The following is a 24,381-nucleotide window of genomic DNA, read 5'->3' as shown; positions in this document are numbered from 1 at the left end:
CTCTGGTGCGGACCGTACTCTGGTTGACCTACGAGGTTCGGTAGTAACTTGATCTGAAGTTTCATGATCATCATCATTAGCTTCCTCACTAATTAGTGTAGGAATCACTGGAACTAATCTCTATGATGAACTACTTTCCCATTCAGGAGAAGGTACAATTACCTCATCAAGTTCTACTTTCCTCCCACTCGCTTCATTCGAGAGAAACTCCCTCTTTAGAAAGGATCCATTCTTAGCAACAAATGTCTTGCCTTCGGATCTGTGATAGAAGGTGTACCCAACAGTCTCCTTTGGGTATCCTATGAAGACACATTTCTCCGATTTTGGTTCGAGCTTATCAGGTTAAAGCTTTTTCACATAAGCATCACAGCCCCAAACTTTAAGAAACGACAACTTTGGTTTCTTGCCAAACCATAGTTCATAAGACGTCGTCTCAACAGATTTAGATGGTGCCCTGCTGAACGTGAATGCAGCTGTCTCTAAAGCATAACCCCAAAATGATAGCGGTAAATCAGTAAGAGACATCATAGATCGCACCATATCTACTAAAATACGATTACGACGTTCGGACACACCAGTATGTTGTGGTGTTTCGGGTGGCGTGAGTTGTGAAACTATTCCGCATTTTTTCAAATATATACCAAACTCGTAACTCAAATATTCTCCTCCACGATCAGATCGTAGAAACTTTATTTTCTTGTTATGATGATTTTCCACTTCACTCTGAAATTCTTTGAACTTTTCAAATGTTTCAGACTTATGTTTCATCAAGTAGATATACCCATATCTACTCAAATCATCTGTGAAGGTGAGAAAATAACGATACCCGCCGCGAGCCTCAACATTCATCGGACCACATACATCAGTATGTATGATTTCCAACAAATCTGTTGCTCGTTCCATAGTTCCGGAGAACGGTGTTTTAGTCATCTTGCCCATGAGGTATGGTTCGCAAGTAACAAGTGATTCATAATCAAGTGATTCCAAAAGTCCATCAGAATGGAGTTTCTTCATGTGCTTTACACCAATATGACCTAAATGGCAGCGCCACAAATAAGTTGCACTATCATTATTAACTTTTCATCTTTTGGATTCAATATTATAAATATGTGTATCACTATGATCGAGATTCAATAAACCATTCACCTTGGGTCTATGACCACAGAAGGTCTTATTCATGTAAATAGAATAACAATTATTGTTTGAATTAAATGAATAACTGTATTGCAATAAACATGATCCAATCATATTATGCTCAACGCAAACACCAAATAACATTTATTTTAGGTTCAACACTAACCCCTAAGGTAAAGGGGGTGTGCGATGGTGATCTTATCAACCTTGGAATTACTTCCAACACACATCGTCACCTCGTCCTCAACTAGTCTTTGTTTATTTTGCAACTCCCATTTCGAGTTACTACTTTTAACAACTGAACCAGTATCAAATACCGAGGGGTTTGCTATAAACACTAGTAAAGTACATATCAATAACATGTATATCAAATATACCTTTGTTCACTTTGCCATCCTTCTTATCCGCCAAGTATCTAGGACAGTTCCACTTCCAGTGACCATTTCCTTTGTAGTAGAAGCACTCGGTTTCAGGCTTGGGTCTAGCTTTGGGCTTCTTCATGGGAGTGGCAACTTGCTTGCCATTATTCTTGAAGTTCCCTTTCTTTCCCTTGCCTTTTTACTTGAAACTAGTGGCCTTGTCAACCATCAACATTTGATGCTTTTCTTGATTTCTACCCTCGTTGATTTCAGCATCACGAAGAGCTTGGGAATCGTTTCCTTTATCCCTCGCATATTATAGTTCATCATGAAGTTCTAGTAACTTGGTGATAGTGACTAGAGAATTCCGTGAATCACTATCTTATCTGGAAGATTAACTCCCACTTGATTCAAGTGATTGTAGTACTCATACAATCTGAGCACATGCTCACTGGTTGAGTTATTCTCCTCCATCTTGTAGGCAAAGTACTAGTCAGAGGTCTCATACCTCTCGACTCAGGCATGAGTCTGAAATACCAATATAAGCTCTTGGAACATCTTATATGCTCCATGGCGTTCAAAATGTTTTTGACGTCCCGGTTCTAAGCCGTAAAGCATGGTGCACTAAACTATCAAGTAGTCATCATACCGAGCTTTGTCAAACGTTCATAACATCTATATCTGCTCCTGCAATAGGTTTGTCCCCTAGCGGTGCATCAAGGACATAATACTTCTGTGCAGCAATGAGGATAACCCTCAGATCATGGAGCTAGTCCACATCATTGCTACTAACATCTTTCAACTTATTTTTCTCTAGGAACATATCAAAAAATAAACGGGGAGCTACATCGCAAGCTATTGATCTACAACATAGATATGCAAATACTATCAGGACTAAGTTCATGATAAATTAAAATTCAATTAATCATATTACTTAAGAACTCCCACTTACATAGACATCCCTCTAATCCTCTAAGTGATCACGTGATCCAAATCAACTAATCCATGTCCGATCATCACGTGAGATGGAGCAGTTTCATTGGTGAACATCACTATGTTGATCATATCTACTATATGATTCACGCTCGACCTTTCGGTCTCCGTGTTCCGAGGACATATCTGTATAAACAATGTTTTGGAACTAAATGATGAGATGTGCCAGTGAGACTTTGTAGGGGATTGTTGGAATTTTGCTAGTAGGCCTTTGGCCCAAAGCCCAACTAGAATTCTGAAATTCTCTTAGCCCATTCATGTACACATGTGAGTGGAGTGAGTGAGGCTAAAGTTTAGTCCCACCTCATAAGTTGAGAGAGAGTTGCACCTCTTTATAAGGTGAGCTCTTCTACCACTTGTATGAGCATGAGAATAGGAGACCTACACGCGCGCTCCTCCTCCTCGCTAGCCTCGCCACGCCACACCTCGTCACGACGCGTCGCGCCGCGGGTTGCGAGATAGAGCCGACCCGAGGACAGAGCTATGCACGTTGTCTATATTTTTGCTGCTCGGGAAAAATTAATGAGTCATTAATTAATAATTAACGGGCGCATTAATTACTGATCCGTTTCCGATTCTTTTGTATCGTGACGACTCGGACGTGGGGTTTACTCCCACGACCTACCCTAGCCGCCGCCGTTTTCGTATGGTTTCTCACCGCCGTTCCAGATCATTGCGCTGCCAAGCAAGTCTTCTCCATCCCTTCTTTCGGCGTGCACCGGGAGAAGGGACGGCAGGCCTCCGGAACCCCGCCTCTCGTAATCCTGTACGGGAGAGGGGCGATCAGGTTTTTGGGGAGCGCACTCACACGACTGCTGGCAGCGACGACTTCGCGAACGACGACTTCTTCCCTGATCTCGGCAACCTCATCCTCGACGACATGGGCGACAACGTCAACGCCGGCGGTGCTGCTCCCGCTGCACCGTATGTGATTCTATCTTTCCTGTTCGAGATCGTGGTAGAATTCATGTTTCTAGTATGTGACCTAGATGTGATATGTTCATCTGCTATGCTAGTTCGCATGATTAGTTTAATCTCTGCTACTGTAGTCATGATTTATCTTCTATTTATTCAGATTAAATCTTGTAGTAATTTGCTCATATTTCCAACACAATGTTGTTCTGTTCCATCATCATAAACTTGGAGATGGTTTTTATCTTGGAAAGTAATGCCAGTGATTTCCCAGCCGTAACTCTAAGCTTTTCTTCTGCCCCTTTATCATCAGTGAGAAATATCCCCAACTGCCTTTTTATTAGATTTTCATTTGTATTTGCGCTGAGGTCAGTGGACGAATCAAAAGCCAGATCTGTCAGGATTTCTATGGCTCGCATTTGCAGTTCTTTATTTCTCTGTTCAAGAAGGCTCTCCAGGTTGCTCACAGCCTGCTTGCTGGAAGATATTTCATGGACCAGATCACTTTTGCCTATCCACTCCCGAGCACGGATGAACCTATGCACCACTTTGAGCGACCCGTTTGCTATATCGGCCCATGCACTTGCATTGGTATCTTGGACTAGTGTGTTGGAGTAGAGAGGTGCCATGATCTTAGGGAGGAGACCTGGGATGCTGCATATGTCGCTGCAGTTGTGTTGATCCAAGGCGAGCCTCTCGAGAATTGTGAGGCCTTGCAGAATCAGCTCATTATCGGGACATGACGCAAAGACACAAGGATCGCTTAATTAAATCCCAGCCGTCAATCTATATATTTAACATAAAATCAACGGATATAAAAGGATGACATATGAAGAATTATAAAAGTCTCCGTCCTTTATTATCACTAGTCAATGTGTACGTGCAATGCACGTTAATTTGAAAGTATATTAAGTGTATGCGAATATTGAGGAGCTGTTTGGAAACTCTCCAGCTCCGCGCGAGGAGCCAGGCCGAACGCCTCGGCTCCGAGGAGCCAGCTCCATGGAACGGAGGACTCGCGTAATGCAATCGGTGGAGCGGGCTAAATCCAGCTCCGCGAGGCCCAGACCATGGAGTTCGTCAAAATTACATACGGATTGCCACCGCTAAGTTGCATACCGAATCGATTAGGAACGAGCCAGCAGCGCTAGTCCATGAAAACCTCAGAAAAATACAAATAAAAAAATAGAGCAGCCCATGCAGCGTTGAAGAAGCTGGCTACAGCCTCCGAACGTGGGCAGCTCCTCGCGAGAAGCTGGAAGCTGGCATATGAAGCTGGAGTCGTGGATTTGCTGAAGCTGGAATGCTTCCAAACAGGGCCTAAGTAAGATATTATTTTACGTGTTATTATATAATTAGCACTATATTTAGCATGAAATTAATTGCATGCTAAACGTGTTAAGCGCTCGACATTGAAGCAGTCTAGGTTGTTGGATTGACATGATTTGATGGCCGAGATTAATTGAATCTGTCCCTTTGAGTCTTTTTATATTGATATATAGATTATTATTATTATTATTATTATTATTATTATTATTATTATTAGGTATGGAAGAAATTACACTTTTTTTAGCTGTTTGACTGCATGGTGTGGGCCAGGGAAAGGTCTCCTCTATCTTGTACTGCGTGGCCCCGGCTCCACATCTCATTCAAACATGAAACAAACCAGTACAACAGTTTTAGGACTGACATTTTCCAACCGGGCATTACCTCCTTTCCATTACTTTGCAATAATAAAAATACACGTTATCCGGTCTAGAAATTACAGCAAAAGGGAGTGAAAGAGGGAAGCGAGCTGGAGCAGCATCACGAAACCCGCTGTAGTTGACTTGCATGGTAATCAACTACTACGGGGCAAAACCTGATGCCATCCAGTGCACATATCCAGTGCCACCAGAGGGAAACACGGTTGCTACGTCGTCGCACATGCCTTGATATGCAAGATAGGTCGTTTTTTTGACAAAAAGAATAACTAATATCATGAAGACATCAATTACACTCATTCTTTACACCAACAATCCAAAGACAACTAGGATCCATACAACCAAGAAAATAAAATAAAAAAGAGAGAAATAGAAACAAAGACCCCATCACGATGATGAATCATTGGCAACAACGACACTCTAACCACCACCGAAAACAACACCCGGACCGCACAAGAGATTCTACAAAAACGACGGCTTCAAAAAGAAAACAAAGCACAAGCTTTGTCGTCGCCCGATTGAAGATTTTGAGTTTTCACCCTGAAGAAAGTTTGAATTCAGAAAACAAATGCCTTCAACAAGCCATTGCCAGGCACAACCAGTGAAGGCCAAACCTTGAATTTTCACCCTAGAATTCGCGACTCGGTACTCAAGGAGCACCACCAAAAATGCAGTCCACCTGTGTTGTTGCCCCCTCTTTCCAAGGTTGCTGCTGCAAGTGACCAACATCCGACACACAAGAAAAACCCGTGCCGCCAATCTTCATTACCACCAAAACACCTCTCCACCATGACAAACCTATGATCGTAGTCACCATGACATTCTCCACCTCTATCAATACGATGGAAATCTATATCTAGACATGTCCAATGACGCCGTCAAGCAAGCGAAGCTTCGCGTCACTCCCTCATGAAGCCTCACCGGCCGAATATAGGGGAACACACGACCGGATCAGTTCCAATCTAGATATCCAGTGACACCATGTGCCAAACGGCGGAATCACCTAGAGGAAGATCGGAACTCATCGGCATCTCGATCGAGGAGGCCTGTATGAAGCAGATTGATGACATGGTGCTTGAAAAACAGTAGGGCCAAACCACCTTTATTCAGGCTGAGCTCGTAGCCCCAAGCCGCCGACCGGCAGCAGAGGAGAAGACGAATGCCGCTGGCCCGCTGGACTTTCGGCATAGATGGGGCACACGGCAAACCCGATCCGGGAAGCATCATCCGTTAGGTCCAGATCGAACCCAAACAGGGCATGACCATGGCGTCTGAAGCGCCGCAGCTGCCTGGAGCAGCAGAGCCCGATGCGACACCCCAGTCTGATGCGCATGTAGCCGTCAGCCCAAATCGGGCCCAGATCCACCGCCGCACGCCATGGCTCCAGAACACGCCCCCGAAGGCCGGCCACGTCCGCCATCGCCAGCGCTGCCGCATCTCGTGTTCTAACTCCACCGACCACCTCTGTGTGCGTCCGTCGCCATGCATCTTCGCATAAGTGCCCCGCAACTGCATGCCTCCTCTGCCCTCCGCCTTTGGCCAAACGGGCGCCGCCACCACCGTCGGCGCCGGCTGCGGCAGCGGCCAGGGGAGATGGCCTTTGAGGGAACTAGGCTAGGGTTACGGGGGCCTCCCGAGTCGCCGTGCAGGGCAACCCGTGATTTTTCGCAGATAGCTATTGGCGTTAGAATCGTATATAACAAGATAGGTCATGGCATCATTCTTCATGCTTCTTTGCTATGGAAGTTGATGAACATTTGTGGGGTTTCAAACTTTATACCCACCACTATGCAAAACCTTACTCACGTATTAGAAGGGGAAACATATTATAAGTACTTGGCATAACTTAGTTTTTTATCACCATGACAATTGTTTTTTCTGCCACCTTTGCTGACTAATACGTACCCATCATTTGATTATCGCTCCTCCCCAATCCCCGTCCTCCATCGGCCACCCGTCCACCCCAATCTCCATCATTCTAACTTCCAAATTCCAGAATCTAGTTATGGCTCCGCCGTTGCAAATCTGGCAAACAAGTGCAACATTGCTCTCCTCGCTTGAGTTATTTCTACGACTCTCAGCGCCAAACCACTCGGTCGCCTGAACTTTGTCATAATTGCAGGTCTTAGAGCAACTCTAGCCAATCCCTTAAATCGGTTATAGGAGTAAAATTCTGGTTTTACTCCTCTAACCAAGACCTAGTCGATCTCCTAAAACCCATAGAGAAGTATAGCGTTTACTCCACCATTCAATCGGCGAGTAAAAATACTACACCGCTCGGCCCCGGAGTAAAAAATCTCCAAGCCTCTTGGCCTCTTCTCCCCTCAATCCTCGGTCGCCCACATCTCCCCGGTGACTCCCTCGCCGCTCCTGCACCCACCCGTGCCGCCATGGCTGGATCCTGTGGCTGCCGCTCCCCACCACCCATCCGCAGCACGGATCCGTGCCGCCACGAGCGCAGCACCGATGCATCCTCCTCACGCCGCCACCACGGCGCTTCCTCGAGCGCGGCCCCATCCGACAGGCTCGCCGGCTTTCCCGACCTGTTTCCATCACAGAGGTGGTACCGCGATGTGCGACATCGGGCATGGGGGACGTGGATGGCCGACATCACGAAGCGGGAGACCCACGAAATATTGTGGCTTAGATCCTTCCACTCCACTGATCTTGCCGCCCGTGAGTACGATATTTTGGTCAGTCCGGCTGCACAGCGCCGAGGCCCGCCGGAATTTTGAGTGGGGTGAGCTATGTTGCTCGATCCAGTTGAGCCGGGGGTAGTGACCGCGCGGGTGGCAAGGTAGGACCGGGAGGCGAGGGAAAGGCTCGCCCCGGAGGTTGCTGACGAGGCATACATGGAGAGCTCCGCCTCCAACACCCTGAGCTAGTGGGGACGAAGCGTTGTACGAGCAGTGAGCGGGCGGGGGGAGGGGGAGGGGGGGTCATTGTCCAGTAAAGTGAAGAGGAGGACAACGGCGGCGACGGCTTCATATCCAAATTCGGTTAAGAAGTTTGTTTATAAGTGGAATCTCTGTTCATCATATCCAAATTTGCGTTTTACTCCGCATCATATCCAAATTTGCCTTTTACTCCACTAAATTTATGAGATTGGCTTGGTGCGGTCAAATAGTGAAGTATAATTATTTCAGTAAGTTTTACTCGACCGGATACTTTTTTATATTTTTAAGGGATCGGCTAGAGTTGCTCTTAGCAAGTTCATTGGTTGTTGCCATACTAGAAATCCAGTACGACTGAAATCAAATTTTGTGTTTTCGTAACAACGCACAGGCATTATGCTAGTTCTTGTAGAAAAAAACACGCAAGATTGATTACCTTTTTCTACTGTATGTTGGTGCAAAGAAAAGAAACCTTGAATGTTTTGTACCTGAAACTATAGCATGCAGATCATGACATGGAAACATCCTAGCTACCTATATAATTGTGATAAAGTGCATCTGTTAACTCTTATTAGTATTTGAGAGCATGTGGGTGTGGCTTGGCCGCGGCTACTTCACCATGGAGATACAGATCCATCGAAATAACTCCAGTCCAGTGGAAGAGAAGGAGTGGCCATTGGCCCATTGCCCACCACAGGCACCAAAACTAATGCAAAGTGTGCCGAAATTGGACCTGCGCAACACAGTTGCCAATCTCGTATAGTCGTCTTGTTGCTTATTCACTGCCAGTCTCAGCTAGGCAGAGATGTCCACAGTCTCCCAGATCGGCACTGCCGGCCTCAGACTCGACCTCATCTCTCTCTGCACTCTACTTACGTGTCGAGTCTCGAGTGGTGGATGGGCCGGCCATGTACAGGGGAACGAGCTTGCACTGCTTCCACCCATGGAGTTGGGCTCTATATAAATTACGGACCCGAGGTGAGCAGTGTCATCGCTTGCTGTTCATCATCGTCCACTCCACTCCAGTCTCCAGTCTCCAGTCTCCAGGCGAGTCCGTCCGCCCGTGCCGGCGTCAGCGTTGCAGGCCAGTGGCTGCGTGCTTGTGCAGGTTAGTACGTAGCAGTGCGTGATTTCGCCGCATCAACATTACATTCAGCAGTACATCAGTAGAGTACTGGTAGCTTTCATCTTGTTTTCTTGGTCGATTTTGCTTCCCAACCATACTACTGTGGTAGACCAGCTGTGTCGTTAGCCTGTTACGCACTGGGATCTGCACCCTGGTAGCTTCTTTCCAAATAGCCGTAGAATTTTACTCTGTCTCACCTTGGGGCATTAGTCTGTTTCTCATGGGAACAAGAACTCGTTAGAGTAGCGCAACAACTTGTTCCTTTTTACTGATCATACGACATGTTCTTCACTTGTTCTACTAGGAACTTGTGACGACCAGAGATGAAGGCAGGACGCGGTGCCACCATCGCCCTTTTGCTGCTGCTGCTGAGCTCCGGTCCCGGTATGTAGTGTAGCCCACTTGATCTCCAACCCACGGCCAACTGCGGCCTACCCACATGATAGCTCACACACGAAACGATCTGAATTTCAGGCATGGCTACGCCGGCGGCGGCAGAGGTCGATGTTCAGCACTACACCGACGGGCTCGGAATGTGGGTCTGCACGGTGTATGCCCGTCTGGGACCAATCGACAAGGCGACGTGCGATTGGATGTGCAGGCTGTCCAACAACTCGATGACCAGCGGCGGCCTGCAAGTGCGGCTCGGCGACGACTACGATTGTTGCGACAGAGGCTGCCGCTGCTCCTTCTGCGTCTCTGTCTACACAATTGGCGCCGGACATGCTGCTGCCGCCGCTGCTGTGTGGCCGATCGCGCTGTCCAGCCTCCTTGTGCTGCTGGTGATGCTGGCGTAGTTCAGAGTTACCCCCCGTAGCCGTGCACTGTGCGTGCGTGAGGTTCAGAGTTTCTTCAGGATGCATCTACTAGTGTTGGTCAGTGTTGGAGCTGGGCACTAGCCAATTAGCCATAATAAAAGTTGATAAGACTCAATGAATGTGGACTTGTGGAGTGCCATTCCCATTATCACTTGATGAAATTTCAGTTGTGTTACCTGTTCTCATGCAGAGCAGGGAATGTGAATGGATGGTCTTTGTTGAGGATATTATTTGTGCATGTATATTGTCTTTTATACATTAGGCCCATCTTTTTAGTTTGTTGTATAGATTAAGATAGAGGCCCCATATTATACTCATATATACCGTGCACATTGCACCGAATTAATACATCATGCAATTCTCACATTCAATATGATATCAGTTTTTAGGTTCTAACCTTAATCTTCCGCTGCCGCCGCCGCGCGCCTCCTCTCGCGCCGCCGCCGCCGCCCGTGCGTCTCCCACGCCGGTTGCGCACGCTAGCGCTACCCGCTCCCGCGAGCTGTGCGTCTCCCGATCGCTCCCGCTAGCCGTCAACACCGCCCGTCACCAGATCAATCACTAGCTAGCTACGCAAGCCACCAGATCAATACCTACGCAAGCCACCACATCCATCGCTAGCTCGCTCCGCAAGCTACCAGATCAATCGCGGCCAACGCACCGAAGCGCCACGCCGCCCCCGATAGCCTGCTAGTCCGAGCTGCTCCACCAAGCAGCCGCCGCCGCTACCTAGTGCCGCCGGCGCTGCTCCGTGTCGTAGCCATCCCCTTCCTCTCAGCTTTCACCGCAACACCCATGCCGTCTTGTCCTCGCCATATCGTCCGTCACGTCATTCACGTCCACCAACTTCAACCCGTTCGCCGACGCCAATCCTTCCGACGTCAACGACATCCGTAAGCTCAACATCTTCGAGCGGGTGCCGGTTCGTCTTTCCCAGGCGGATTCCTCTTACTACATATGAAAGACGTACTTCTCCCTCGTGTTCCGGGAGTATCATTTCATGGACCACGTGGACGGCACCGTCGACTCCAGCCTCGTCCCCGAGTTTCACGACTGGTCCACCATCGACATCACGATCACCCGCTGGTTTTTCCTCACCATCACGCCCGACCTCTTCCAGACGGTCGTGACGGACGGTGACGATGCCTGCGCCGTGTGGACCAAGCTGAATGGCCTCTTCACCGACAACAAGCTCCAGTGTCGCATTTTTTGTAGCAAGAGTACTTTGGGTGTCATCAGGACAACACCTTCATCACGGCTATTGTCGCCGCCTTAAGACTCTCGCTGACGAGCTTCGGGATATCGGCGCCAAGGTCGATGATGACCTCCTCCTCAGCACGCTCACCGCCGGGCTCAACGAGGACTTGGGCAACGCCGCGGGGAACCTCAGCCTCATCCCCAACCCGTCCTTCGTCAAGTTCGTTGCGTACCTCCGCTTGGAGGAGCGGCGGATGAAGCAGGCGAAGACGCGCGCCCTCCACACCGCCCTCGCCGCCGGCACCACCCACGGCGGGCCTTCGGCGCCTCCCGCTACCCCGGCACCCTAGCAGCGTCATCAGGCGCCTTTCCCGGCGCCCCAGCAGCCGGGGCTCCTGCCACTGCCGTACAGCCCGCCCGCTCCTCAGGCTGAAAAGTGCCGCGGGGGCCGGCGCGGTGGCCGCCGCGGTGGTCAGCAGCAGCAGCCGCAGCAAGCTGGCCCGCGGCAGTAGTTTCAGGCGCCGCCGCAGCTCCAGGTGCCGCCCCCATGGGCCTCCGGCTACAACCCCTGGACCGGTGTCGTACATGCATACACCATGTCCGTTCCACGGGCTCCTGCACCGACGCTTCCCGTGCCACGCCCACCGGCGCACCAAGCGTACTACGCGGCTCCGCAGCCGTATGAAGGATACCCACTGCCGCAGATGAGCGGCGCCTACGGTCTCTCTGCGGCCCCGTCGCCGCCCTCGCCGGCCCTGCCGCCGGCATCCGATGCTTCTCGCCGCGCTGCATGTTGCTCCTACGCCGAACAACTACACTGGAGGCGGTGATTGGCACATGGACACCGGTGCTACGGCTCACATGTTTGCTCATCCTGGTAATCTTGCCTCCTTCACTTCTGTCACCACCGACCGCCGCATCATTGCCGGCGACGGTTCCACACTACCTATCACACATGTCGGGCACACTTCTTTTCCCTCTACTTCTATGCCTATTTCTTTGTCTAACATTCTTGTGTCACCTTATCTTATTAAGAACCTTGTTTCCGTTCGTTGTTTAACCCGTGAAAATCCTGTTACTGTTGAATTTGACGAGCTTGGTTTTTGTGTCAAGGACGCTCGAACCAGGATGGTTCTTCACCGATGTGACAGCCTCGACGAGCTCTATCCGGTGCATCCGCCGTCCACCTCCACCACCGCACTGGTTGCTCTCTCCGCCGGCGTCGATCTCTGGCACGCTCGTTTGGGTCATCCCAACCCCGTCACACTTCGTCATATTCTTAAGAGTTTCAGTTTCAGTTGTAATAAGATAGAGGATCACACCTGTCATGCTTGTCGTGTTGGCAAACATGTCCGCCTTCCGTTTAATAACTCCACCACCATAGCTTCTTTTCCTTATCAGTTGATTCACAGCGATGTGTGGACCTCTCCGGTTCCTAGTAATTCGGGCTATTTATATTATTTGGTTATTCTTGATGATTATTCTCACTATGTGTGGACGTTTCCTTTACGACGAAAGTCGGATGCACTCTCCACTTTGTCGGCCTTTTACTCCTATGTCAGCATGCAGTTTGGGCGTCCCATCCTTGCTCTTCAGACTGACAATGGAAAAGAGTTCGACAATCTTGCTTTCCGCACTTTTCTGTCGCACCACGGCACCGTTTTTCGTCTCACATGCCCGTATACTTCACAGCAGAATGGTAGAGCCGAACGCGTCCTTCGCACTCTGAACGACTGCGTTTGGACGCTCCTGTTCCACGCTAATGTGCCGCCTCGTTTCTGGCCGGATGCACTCGCTACTACTTCACTTCTCCTTAACCTTCGCCCTTGCCGCCCACGGTGGAACTATGCACCTCACCATCTTCTCTTCGGTACGCCCCCATCTTATGATGGCTTGCGTATTTTCGGGTGCCTTTGCTATCCTAGCACCGCGGACTCCGCTCCTCACAAACTCGCACCTCGTTCTGTCGCTTGCATCTTCATCGGCTACCCTTCCAACTCCAAGGGATATCGGTGGTATGATCCTGTCTCCCACCGTGTGTTCACTTCCCGACACGTTTACTTTGATGAGCATGTGTTTCCGTTTCAGCAGGTACCTCCGGCTGTTCCTCCCGCCACCGGTGATGCGGGCTCCTCGACGCCGCTCCCAGGGCGCTCGCGCGCCTCTCTTGGCCCGCCCCTGGCTTTGAGGCGCGCGCCCGCATGCGGTGCCTCCTACAGCCACGGCCCCCTGGCGCCCGCGGCCCCCTCGGCGCCCCCGGCCCTGATGCCCCCCTCGGCGCCCCCGGCCCTGATGCCCCCCTCGGCGCCCCCGGCCCCCGCGCCTCCGGCACCCATGGCCGGTCCGGTCACCCGTGCCTGTACGGGCGTTTTTCGCCCGAGCTCAGGCTACGCCGCGGATGACTACGTCCTTGCGGCATCCACCTCTGAGCCATCGCCATTGCCATCCTCCGTCCGAGCCGCTCTTCGTGACCCGCTTTGGATGGCTGCGATGCAAGAGGAGTTTGACGCCCTGTTGCGCAATCGGACGTGGCAGCTTGTTCCCCGTCCCCGGCAAGCCAACATGATTACCGGGAAGTGGGTCTTCAAACACAAGCTCCGTCCCGATGGTACCCTTGATCGCTATAACGTGCGCTGGGTCGTTCGTGGATTCCGACAGCGTGCTGGCATCGACTTCACCGACACTGAGGGAGTCCTGGATTAGGGGTCTCCGGACAGCCGGACTATCTCCATTGGCCGGACTGTTAGACTACGAAGATACAAGATTGAAGACTTCGTCTCGTGTCCGGATGGGACTCTACTTGGCGTGGAACGCAAGCTAGGCAATACGGATATGTATATCTCCTCCTTTGTAACCGACCTTGTGTAACCCTAACCCTCTCCGGTGTCTATATAAACCGAAGGGTTTTAGTCCGTAGGACAACAACCACAACATACAATCATACCATAGGCTAGCTTCTAGGGTTTAGCCTCTCCGATCTCATGGTAGATCTACTCTTGTACTACCCATATCATCAATATTAATCAAGCAGGACGTAGGGTTTTACCTCCATCAAGAGGGCCCGAACCTGGGTAAAACATTATGTCCCCTGCCTCCTGTTACCATCCGGCCTAGACGCACAGTTCAGGACCCCCTACCCGAGATCTGCCGGTTTTGACACCGACATTGGTGTTTTCATTGAGAGTTCCTCTGTGTCGTCGCCGTTAGGCTTGATGGCTCCTACTATCATCGATAGCGATGCGGTCCAAGGTGAGACTTTTCTCCCCGGACAGATCTTCGTATTCGGCGGTTTTGCACTGCGGGCTAATTCGCTTGGCCATCTGGAGCAGATTGAAAGCTACGCCCCTGGCCGTCAGGTCAGATTTGGAAGTTTGAACTACATGGCCGACATCCGCGGAGACTTGATCTTCGACGGATTCGAGCCACAGCCGGGCGCGCCGCACTATCACGATGGGTATGACCTAGCTCTGCCGCCGAACAGTACCCCAGAGGCCGCGCCCGCATCAGCTCCGACCCTTAGCTCGGAGCCAACTGCGCCAATCGAGGACGGGTGGCTAGACACCGCCTCAGGGGTTGCAGTCTCAACGGCGATCGAGCCGAACACCCGCCTAATTCTCCGCGAAGCCCGTGACTCCAAGGTGCCGGACTCTTTTCCAGACTCCGAACCATCTGCGCCCCTGCTAATCAAATCCGATTGGGCGCCGATCATGGAATTCACCGCCGCGGATATCTTTCAGCACTCGCCCTTCGGCGACATTCTGAATTCACTAAGGTCTCTCTCTTTGTTAGGAGAGCCCTGGCCGGACTATGGCCAACAGGATTGGGATGCGGACGACGAGGAAATTCAACGCCCACCCACCACCCACTTCGTAGCCACTGTCGATAATTTAACCGACATGCTCGACTTCGACTCCGAAGACATCAACGGTATGGACGACGATGTAGGAGACGAACAAGAACCAACACCTATAGGGCACTGGAAAGCCACCTCGTCATATGACATATACATGGTGGATACACCCAAAGAAGGCAATGGCGACGAGATAGCGGAGGATGACCCCTCCAAGAAGCAACCCAAGCGCCGACGTCAGCGGCGCCGCTCTAAGTCCCGCCAAAGCAAAAGTGGTGATACCGGCACAGGAGATAATAACACTCCGGATAGTGCCGAAGACAACAACAATCCCCTCCAGCAAGATTTAGAGCAGGAGGATGGAGGAGCCGGCTCTCCTGAGAGAGCGGCAGACGGAGAGGAGGAGGATGGCAATTACATGCCCCCCTCCGAAGATGAGGCAAGCCTCGGCGACGACGAAGTCGCCGTACCAGAGGATCCCGTCGAACAAGAGTGCTTCAAGCGCCGGCTTATGGCCATGGCAAATAGCCTGAAGAAAAATCAGCAGCAGCTTCAAGCTGATCAAGATCTGCTAGCTGGCAGATGGACTGAAGTCCTCGCGGCCGAGGAATATAAACTCGAGCGCCCCTCCAAGAATTACCCAAAGTGTAGGTTACTACCTCGACTGGAGGAAGAAGCGTATGATACGGCTGATCGGCCACCTCGTGGCCGCGATAGAGAGGCATTCCAGCCAAAAGCTCAGCCTCCACCCCAACGCCATTCAAATAAAAAGGCAAGGGGAGATACGCCAGACCTGCGAGACATATTGGAGGACATAGCAAAGCATGCAAGATCAATCTACGGATCACGATGGCGCACCACTCTGCGAGACGATAAACGTCATGCCGGATACAGTAAAAGCAAATCCGGCCGGGCCGAACACAGCGGGCAAGACCCATTCGAGCTGCGTCGCGATATAGCCCAATAAAGAGGCGCCGCACACCCCCTATGCTTCACAGACGAAGTAATGGAACATCAATTTCCAGAAGGTTTCAAACCTGTAAATATTGAATCATACGACGGCACAACAGATCCCGCAGTATGGATCGAGGATTTCCTCCTCCACATCCACATGGCCCGCGGTGATGACTTACACGCCATCAAATACCTCCCACCAAAGCTCAAAGGACCAGCGCGGCATTGGCTTAACAACTTGCCAGCGGACTCCATTAGCTGTTGGGAAGATCTGGAAGTCGCATTCCTCGACAACTTTCAGGGCACTTATGTTCGACCACCAGACGCCGATGACTTCAGCCACATAATTCAGCAGCCAGAAGAGTCGGCCAGGCAATTCTGGACTCGGTTCCTTACAAAGAAAAATCAAATCATCGACTGTCCGGATGCGGAGGCCTTAGCGGCTTTCAAACACAATATCCGAGACGAGTGGCTAGCCCGACACCTTGGTCAGGAAAAGCCGAAATCTATGGCAGCTCTCACGACGCTCATGACCCGCTTTTGTGTGGGAGAAGACAGCTGGCTGGCTCGCAGTAATAACATATCAAAGAACCATGGCACCTCAGATACCAAGGACGGCAATAGCAGGTCACATCGCAACAAACATAAGTGCCGCATTAACAGCGAAAATACTGAGGATACGGCAGTCAATTCCGGATTCAAAGGCTCTAAACCTGGTCAGTGGAAAAAGCCATTCAAACAAAGTACGCCGGGTCCGTCTAGCTTGGACCGTATACTCGATCATTCGTGTCAAATACACGGCACCCCAGACAAGCCAGCCAATCACACCAACAGAGATTGTTGGGTGTTCAAACATACCGGCAAGTTAATTGCCGAAAACAAGGACAAGGGGCCGCATAGCGATGACGAGGAGGAGCCCCGGCAGCCGCACACTGGACAGAAGAGGTTTCCCCCGCAAGTGCGGACGGTGAACATGATATACGCAACCCACATCCCCAAGAGGGAGCAGAAGCATGCGCTCAGGGACGTATATGCGTTGGAGCCAGTCACCCCAAAATTCAACCATTGGTCCTCCTGTCACCTTCGATCGCAGGGACCACCCCACTAGTATCCGTCATGGCGGATTCGCCGCACTGGTGCTAGACCCCATCATTGACGGATTTCACCTCACTCGAGTCCTTATGGATGACGGCAGCAGCCTAAACCTGCTTTATCAGGACACAGTGCGCAAAATGGGTATAGACCCCTCAAGGATCAAACCCACAAAAACGACCTTTAAAGGCGTCATTCCAGGTGTAGAGACCCATTGCACAGGCTCAATTACACTGGAAGTGGTCTTCGGATCCCCGGATAACTTCCGAAGCGAAGAGTTAATCTTCGATATAGTCCCGTTCCGTAGTGGTTATCACTCGCTGCTCGGGCGAACTGCATTTGCTAGATTCAGTGCGGTATCGCATTATGCATACCTCAAGCTCAAGATGCCAGGACCTCGCGGAGTTATTACAGTTAATGGAAACACAGAGCGCTCCCTCCGAATAGAGGAGCACACCGCAGCCCTCGCAGCAGAAGCGCAAAGTAGCCTCTCAAGGCAATCAACCAGTTCGGCGCTTCAAAGCCCGGACACCTTCAAGCGCCCTCGGAGCAATCGGCAAATAGACCGCCTGGCGCGATCTGAGCTCACGTAGCAATGCGGCGGCCACCCCAAGCCCAGCCCAACGGCGAAACTCATGCCGCACGTACATAATTACGCATTAAAAATACCATGGGCACAGGTGGGGAAGGTGGCACAACTGCAGCACGCCCAAGATGCGGCTTAAACCGCACTAGGGGCTTCCCGTTTGGTTATTTTTCCTTTTTTCAGGACCTTAATCTCTGGAAACACTGTTCGGCAGCACTATTGCCGAACACGTGACGCAGCAACCAAGGAGGCAGAGAGCTACGTCATACCACGAAATTCCCAGGTGGATTACAGTAATGAGCGAAATATTCGATTTAATATCATTCCTCAGCTTGCCCTTGGAAGGGACATAGTCCTACTCTTTGCTTATTGCACTATCTGTATCATTCTTCTTTAACGCAATTTTTTGAATAAACAACGCATGACATTATGACTATTATTGCATTCTTGTTATATATATATATATGTGTGTGTGTGTTCATTAATGACGCCATGCAACCGTACACTTTGGTACGGCCAATACACTAGGGGCTTACGTACCCCACAATGCGGTGTGAAAAGTCCGAACACTTTCACAAGTGCGGCACCCCGAACTTATAGCATTATATGCATCAGCTCCGAATCATGTCTTTGGTCAAATGTTGGGTTTGCCCGGCTCCTATGTTTTGGTACCTTACGTTCCGCTCTATCGGCTAAGGTAGCGCTAGGAGAACTACTGCGATTGTGCCCCGGTTCTGCTGGGTTCAGCACCTCAGTAGAGAAAGCTAAAACTGACTGTCATGATAAGGCGAGAGACTGGTCGCTGTTCGGCGAGGTTTTCGAGTCCCTAAAGACTTATGCCGCTTAGAGCGAAGGGCCGGCCCTGTCCGGCTTAAAGGCGTGTATCGCGCCCCAAATTCGGCCTTCCGAATACCAGGGGCTTCGCCGAAATTTAAAATTATAGAATTCTATGGCTAAGTGAGAGTGATAAAACATTATTAGTCTGGTTGCCTTGTTCGCTATGCTGAGCACCTCCCTCGAAGGACCCAAACATGGGAACAAGAGTGCTCAGGTTTATCCCGAACACCCCAGCACTCGTGGCATGGGGGCAGAAGCCGAGGACTAGCCATCTCTCAGATTGGATAAACAGCCAAACAGAAGGAAATATTTTAGATTCCAACAAGCGTTGCATAGCGCATATGAATCAAGTTTTCATAAACACAGGATAAAATTAGCAAGTCTCATTCAAATATTACATCTTTTGAACACTCGTCCGCGATGAGACGGGCACCCGGCAGAACACCCTCGTAGTACATCTCGGGGTGGCGGTGCTCCTTGCCCTCCGGCGGCCCCTCCTTGATCAGCTTCACGGCGTCCAGCTTGACCCACTGCAATTTCACACGGGCGAAAGCCCGGCGTGCACCCTCAATGCAGACAGATCGCTTGACGGCCTCCAGCCACGGGCAGGCATCCACAAGCCACCTCACCAGGCCGAAGAAGCTGTTCGGAAGGGCGTCGCCAGGCCACAGCCGGACTATAAAGCTCTTCATGGCCCGATCGGCCGCCTTATGTAGCTCGACCATCTGCTTCAACTGGTCGCTCATTGGCACCGGGTGTTTGGCCTCAGCATACTGAGACCAAAAGAACTTCTCCGTTGAGCTTCCATCCTCGGCCTGGTAAAATTGTGCGGCATCGGACACACTGCGGGGCAAATCTGCGAATGCTCCTGGAGAGCTCCGGGTTCGGGTAAGTAATCGGTAATTTACTTTTACATGCTTGCTTTGCATATAGAAAGCCTTACCCGCCGCTATCTTCTTCATCGCGTTGATCTCTTGGAGGGCCTTTTGGGCTTCGGCCTTGGCACTTTTTGCACTCTCGAGGGCCGCGGCAAGCTCGGACTCCCGCGTCTTTGAGTCAAGCTCCAACGCCTCGTACTTCGCCACGAGAGTCTGGAGCTCTTGCTGCACCTCGCCCACCCGAGCCTCATGCTTCTCTCGCTCGGTGCGCTCCTTGGCCGCTTTATCTTCGGCCTTGGTTAGTGCTTGCTTCAGGGTCGCCACCTCGGTCGTGGCCTCTGGCAAACATACGATGATCCTGTCATTTTGCAATCTCATCCTCTTTTATATATACATATCTATAGACAGGGTATTACTTACCCTTGTTCTCCTCGAGCTGCCTCTTGGCAAGGCTGAGCTCTTTCCTGGACCCCTCGAGGTCCTGCTTTAGTACGGCGACCTCCGCAGTCAGTGCGGCGGACGCCAGCAGCGAAGCCTACATATGCATATTGACATACTCATATTAGACTCCTGCGATATTATTTAATCCTCTGCTCGGCTTCTCTTTGTGAACACCAAACAAAGCATCAGGGGCTACTGTCTATGCGGTAATATTTCTACTACATTTTAAAACACTTACCTCAAAGCCTGTTAGAAGGCTGGCACAGGCTTCAGTCAATCCGCTCTTGGCGGACTGAACCTTCTGGATCACCGCACTCATGATAGTGTGGTGCTCCTCGTGGATGGAAGCGCTGCGAAGCGCTTTCAGCAGATTGTCCGGCGCCTCTGGACGGACAGAGGTCACCGGCACAGGCGTCTTGCCCCTCTTAGGAGGAGGAGGCCTGCCCGAGCCTAGAACCGCTGGAGGTTCCGGCGCGGTGTTCGGCTGAGGGCCGAACTCGGAGCTCTCAGGGGCCCTGTCCCCTCGGCTCCCGGGTTCCGGAAGGTCGCCTTAAGGCGCCTCCAGGACTGTCTCCCCTCGACCCGGTGCCTCTTGAGACAGCACCTCGGCGTTGTCAGCAGGATGAGGGGAGGTGGCGGTCGGGACTGGATCGCTATCCATGTCCGACGAGCCCAGGGAGCCGTCCGATGATACATCGATACTGGCTCGTGGCGGCCTGCATAATTATGTTCGGCGTTAGGAAAAACAGTGCGACAAAGGAATTCTATGAGTTACTCTAGTATCCGAATACTTATGATCTCCCCGGGGGCTTGGCCCAGGACAACCACTCGTCTTCGCCCACGTCGGCGGCGGTGGAACTGTCCGGAAGGAGAGTCCTCCCCTTCTTGGACCCTTTGGCCTCCCCAGTTGGGGCGGCCTTCCTTTTCTTGTCTCCCCCGCCTGAAGGGGGAGCATCTTCTTCTTCCTCCTCGTCTTCAAGGGAGGAGTGTGCCGCAGAGTTATCGGACGATGAGTCCAATAACACCTGGCGCCGGGAACTCTTTCGGGTTCCCTTGGCCTTCTTGGTCTTCTCCGGCACCTTGTAAGGAGCCGGAGTCAGCATCTCCGTCAGGAGAGCGCCCACAGTATCTTCGGGCAAAGGGGTTGGGCAGTTAATCTGCCCCGACATCTCCACCCAGTTCTGTCAAAGGCATGGAGATTAGACCCTGCACATAATTAAGCTAGGGAAAATAAATGTCCTACGGGACGTATTGAACTCACCAAACGCGCTAGGCGCTTTGCGCTTAGTCCGCGGTCCTCGGCGAGAGAAGGAGGGACCTCGGCGCCCTTGAACAGCACCTTCCAGACGTCCTTGTGCGTCGTATCAAAGAGCTCACTCAGAGTCTGGTGCCGGGCCGGGTCGAACTCCCACAAGGTAAAATCCCGTTGTTGACACGGGAGGATCCGGCGGATGAGCATAACTTGGACTATGTTGACAAGCTTGAGCTTCTTGCTCGCCATACTCCGGGTACATTTCTGGAGTCCATCCAGCTCCACCGACAAACCCCACGACAAGCCCTTCTCTTTCCAGGAAGTGAGCCATGTAGGGAATCCGGATCGAAACTCGGGGGCTGCCACCCATTTGGCGTCGCGCGGCTCGGTGATGTAGAACCACGCCGATTGCCATCCCTTTATTGTCTCCACGAAGGAGCCTTCGAGCCATATAACATTGGGCATCTTGCCCACCATGGCTCCGCCGCATTCTGCTTGTTGGCCTCGTACCACCTTCGGCTTGATATTGAAGGTCTATAACCATAGGCCGAAGTGGGGCCGGATGCGGAGGAAAGCCTCACACACGACGATGAACGCCGAAATGTTGAGGATGAAGTTCGGGGCCAGATCATGAAAGTCCAGCCCATAGAAGAACATGAGACCACGGACAAATGGATGGAGGGGAAACCCTAGTCCGCGGAGGAAGTGGTGAAGGAAAACTACCCTCTCGTGAGGTTCCGGGATAGGGACGATCTGCCCCGCAGCGGGCAGCCGATGCGCGATGTTCGCGGCTAAGTATCCGGCTCCGCGCAGCTTCTTGATGTCTCCCTCCGTGACGGAGGAGACCATCCACCTGCCTCCCGCTCCGGACATGGTTGGAGAAGGTTGAGGTGGGAAGTGCGGACTTGGGCGCTAGAGCTCGAGGGTGCAAAACAGTTGCACACGCGGAATACTCAGGTTAAACTTCACGAGCCTAGCATATAACAGATATGGCCTCGGAACACGGAGACCGAAAGGTCGAGCGTGAATCATATAGTAGATATGATCAACATATTGATGTTCACCATTGATACTACTCCATCTCACGTGATGATCGGACATGGTTTAGTTGATTTGGATCACGTGATCACTTAGAGGATTAGAGGGATATCTTTCTAAGTGGGAGTTCTTAAGTAATATGATTAATTGAACTTTAATTTATCATGAACTTAGTCCTGGTAGTATTAGCATATCTATGTTGTAGATCAATAGCTCACGATGTTGCTCCCCATTTAATTTTTATATGTTCCTAGAGTAAACTAAGTTGAAAGATGTTAGTAGCAATGATGCGGATTGGATCCGTGATCTAAGGTTTATCCTCACTGCTGCACAGAAGAATTATGTCTTTGATGCACCGCTAGGTGACAAACCTATTGCAGGGGCAGATGCAGATGTTATGAACATTTGGCTAGCTCAATATGATGACTACTTGATAGTTTAGTGCACCATGCTTAAACGGCTTAGAATCGGGACTTCAAAGACGTTTTGAATGTCATGGACCATATGAGATGTTCCAGGAGTTGAAGTTAATATTTCAAGCAAATACCCGAGTTGAGAGATATGAAGTCTCCAACAAGTTCTATAGCTAAAAGATGGAAGAGAATAGCTCAAGCAGTGAGCATGTGCTCAGATTGTCTGGGTACTACAATCGCTTGAATCAAGTGGGAGTTAATCTTCCAGATAAAATAGTGATTGACAGAATTCTCTAGTCACCATCACCAAGTTAGTAGAACTTCGTGATGAACTATAATATGCAAGGGATAACGGAAACGATTCCAGGCTCTTCGTGATGCTGAAATCAACAAAGGTAGAAATCAAGAAAAGCATCAAGTGTTGATGGTAAACAAAACCACTAGTTTGAAGTAAAGGTACAAAGGGAAGAAAGGGGAACTTCAAGAAGAACGGCAAGAAAGTTGCTGCTCAAGTGAAAAACCCAAGTCTGGACCTAAGCCTGAAACTGAGTGCTTCTACTGCAAAGGGACTGGTCACTGGAAGCGGAACTACCCCAAGTAATTGGCGGATAAGAAGCATGACAAGGTGAACATAGGTATATTTGATATACATGTTATTGATGTGTACTTTACTAGTGTTTATAGCAACCCCTCAGTATTTGATACTAGTTCAGTTGCTAAGAGTAGTAACTCGAAACGGGAGTTGCAGAATGAACAGAGACTAGTTAAGGGTGAAGTGACGATGTGTGTTGGAAGTGGTTCCAAGACTGATATGATCATCATCGCACACTTCCTATACTTTCGGGATTAGTGTTGAACCTAAATAAGTGTTATTTGGTGTTTGCGTTGAGCATAAATATGATTGGATCATGTTTATTGAAATACGGTTATTCATGTAAGTTAGAGAATAATTGTTGTTCTGGTTACATGAATAAAACCTTCTATGGTCATACACCCAATGAAAATGGTTTGTTGGATCTCGATCGTGGTGATACACATATTCAGTATATTGAAGCCAAAAGATGCAAAGTTAATAATGATAGTGCAACTTATTTGTGGCACTGCCGTTTAGGTCATATTGGTGTAAAGCGCATGAAGAAAATCCATGCTGATGGGTTTTTGGAATCACTTGATTATGAATCAGTTGATGCTTGCGAACCATGCCTCATGGGCAAGATGACTAAGACTCCGTTCTCTGGAACAATGGAGCGAGCAACAGATTTGTTGGAAATCATACATACTGATGTATGTGGTCCGATGAATATTGAGGCTCATGGCAGGTATCATTATTTTCTGATCTTCACAGATGATTTGAGCAGATATGAGTATATCTACTTGATGAAACACAAGTCTGAAATATTTGAAAAGTTCAAAGAATTTCAGAGTGATGTGGAGAATCATCGTAACAAAAATAAAAGTTTCTACGATATGATCGCAGAAGTAAAATATTTGAGTTACGAGTTTGGCCTTCAGTTAAAACAATGTGAAATAGTTTCACTACTCACGCCACCTGGAACACCATAGTGTAATGGTGTGTCCGAACGTCATAACCATACTTTATTATATATAGTGCGATCTATGATGTCTCTTACCGATCTACCAATGTCGTTTTGGCGTTATGCATTAGAGACAGCTACATTCACGTTAAAAAGGGCACCATCTAAATCCGTTGAGACGACACCGTATGAACTGTGGTTTGGTGAGAAACCTAAGCTGTCGTTTCTTAAAGTTTGGGAGTGCAATGCTTATGTGAAAAAGTTTCAACATGGTAAGCTCGAACCCAAATCGGAGAAGTAAATCTTCATAGGATACCCAAAAGGAAATGTTGGGTACACCTTCTATCACAGATCCGAAGGCAAGTTATT

The 24,381-nt window shown here is 50.1% G+C and overlaps 2 protein-coding genes across 2 annotated transcripts; both read left to right on the top strand.

Moving 5' to 3' along the window:
- Positions 1-8,953: 8,953 nt before the first annotated feature.
- Positions 8,954-10,144, top strand: LOC125506415 (uncharacterized). Its single transcript, XM_048671231.2, has 3 exons — positions 8,954-9,103; positions 9,426-9,505; positions 9,596-10,144. The coding sequence occupies exons 2-3, from the start codon at positions 9,445-9,447 to the stop codon at positions 9,916-9,918; spliced, it is 384 nt and encodes a 127-aa protein (XP_048527188.1). The 5' UTR covers positions 8,954-9,103; positions 9,426-9,444; the 3' UTR covers positions 9,919-10,144.
- Positions 10,145-10,939: 795 nt separating this feature from the next.
- LOC147973877 (uncharacterized) lies at positions 10,940-11,486 on the top strand. The gene is made up of 2 exons (XM_087524816.1): positions 10,940-11,075; positions 11,179-11,486. The coding sequence occupies exons 1-2, from the start codon at positions 10,940-10,942 to the stop codon at positions 11,484-11,486; spliced, it is 444 nt and encodes a 147-aa protein (XP_087380942.1).
- Positions 11,487-24,381: the final 12,895 nt, after the last annotated feature.

Source organism: Triticum urartu, chromosome 5A (genome assembly GCF_056163025.1).
Source record: "Triticum urartu cultivar PI428250 chromosome 5A, HENAU_Tu73, whole genome shotgun sequence".
In the NCBI taxonomy this organism is placed as follows: domain Eukaryota; kingdom Viridiplantae; phylum Streptophyta; class Magnoliopsida; order Poales; family Poaceae; genus Triticum; species Triticum urartu.
Note: the sequence above shows the minus strand (reverse complement) of the source record. Positions and strands in the feature narration are given on the sequence as shown.

Excerpts from the sequence above, each read along its gene's own strand:
- LOC125506415 (XM_048671231.2), top strand. The coding sequence starts at position 9,445 with ATGAAGGCAGGACGCGGTGCCACCATCGCCCTTTTGCTGCTGCTGCTG. Across the intron at positions 9,506-9,595 it reads GCTGCTGAGCTCCGGTCCCG|GCATGGCTACGCCGGCGGCG; the intron begins GTATGTAGTGTA and ends TCTGAATTTCAG.
- LOC147973877 (XM_087524816.1), top strand. The coding sequence starts at position 10,940 with ATGGACCACGTGGACGGCACCGTCGACTCCAGCCTCGTCCCCGAGTTT. Across the intron at positions 11,076-11,178 it reads CCAGACGGTCGTGACGGACG|GACAACACCTTCATCACGGC; the intron begins GTGACGATGCCT and ends GGGTGTCATCAG.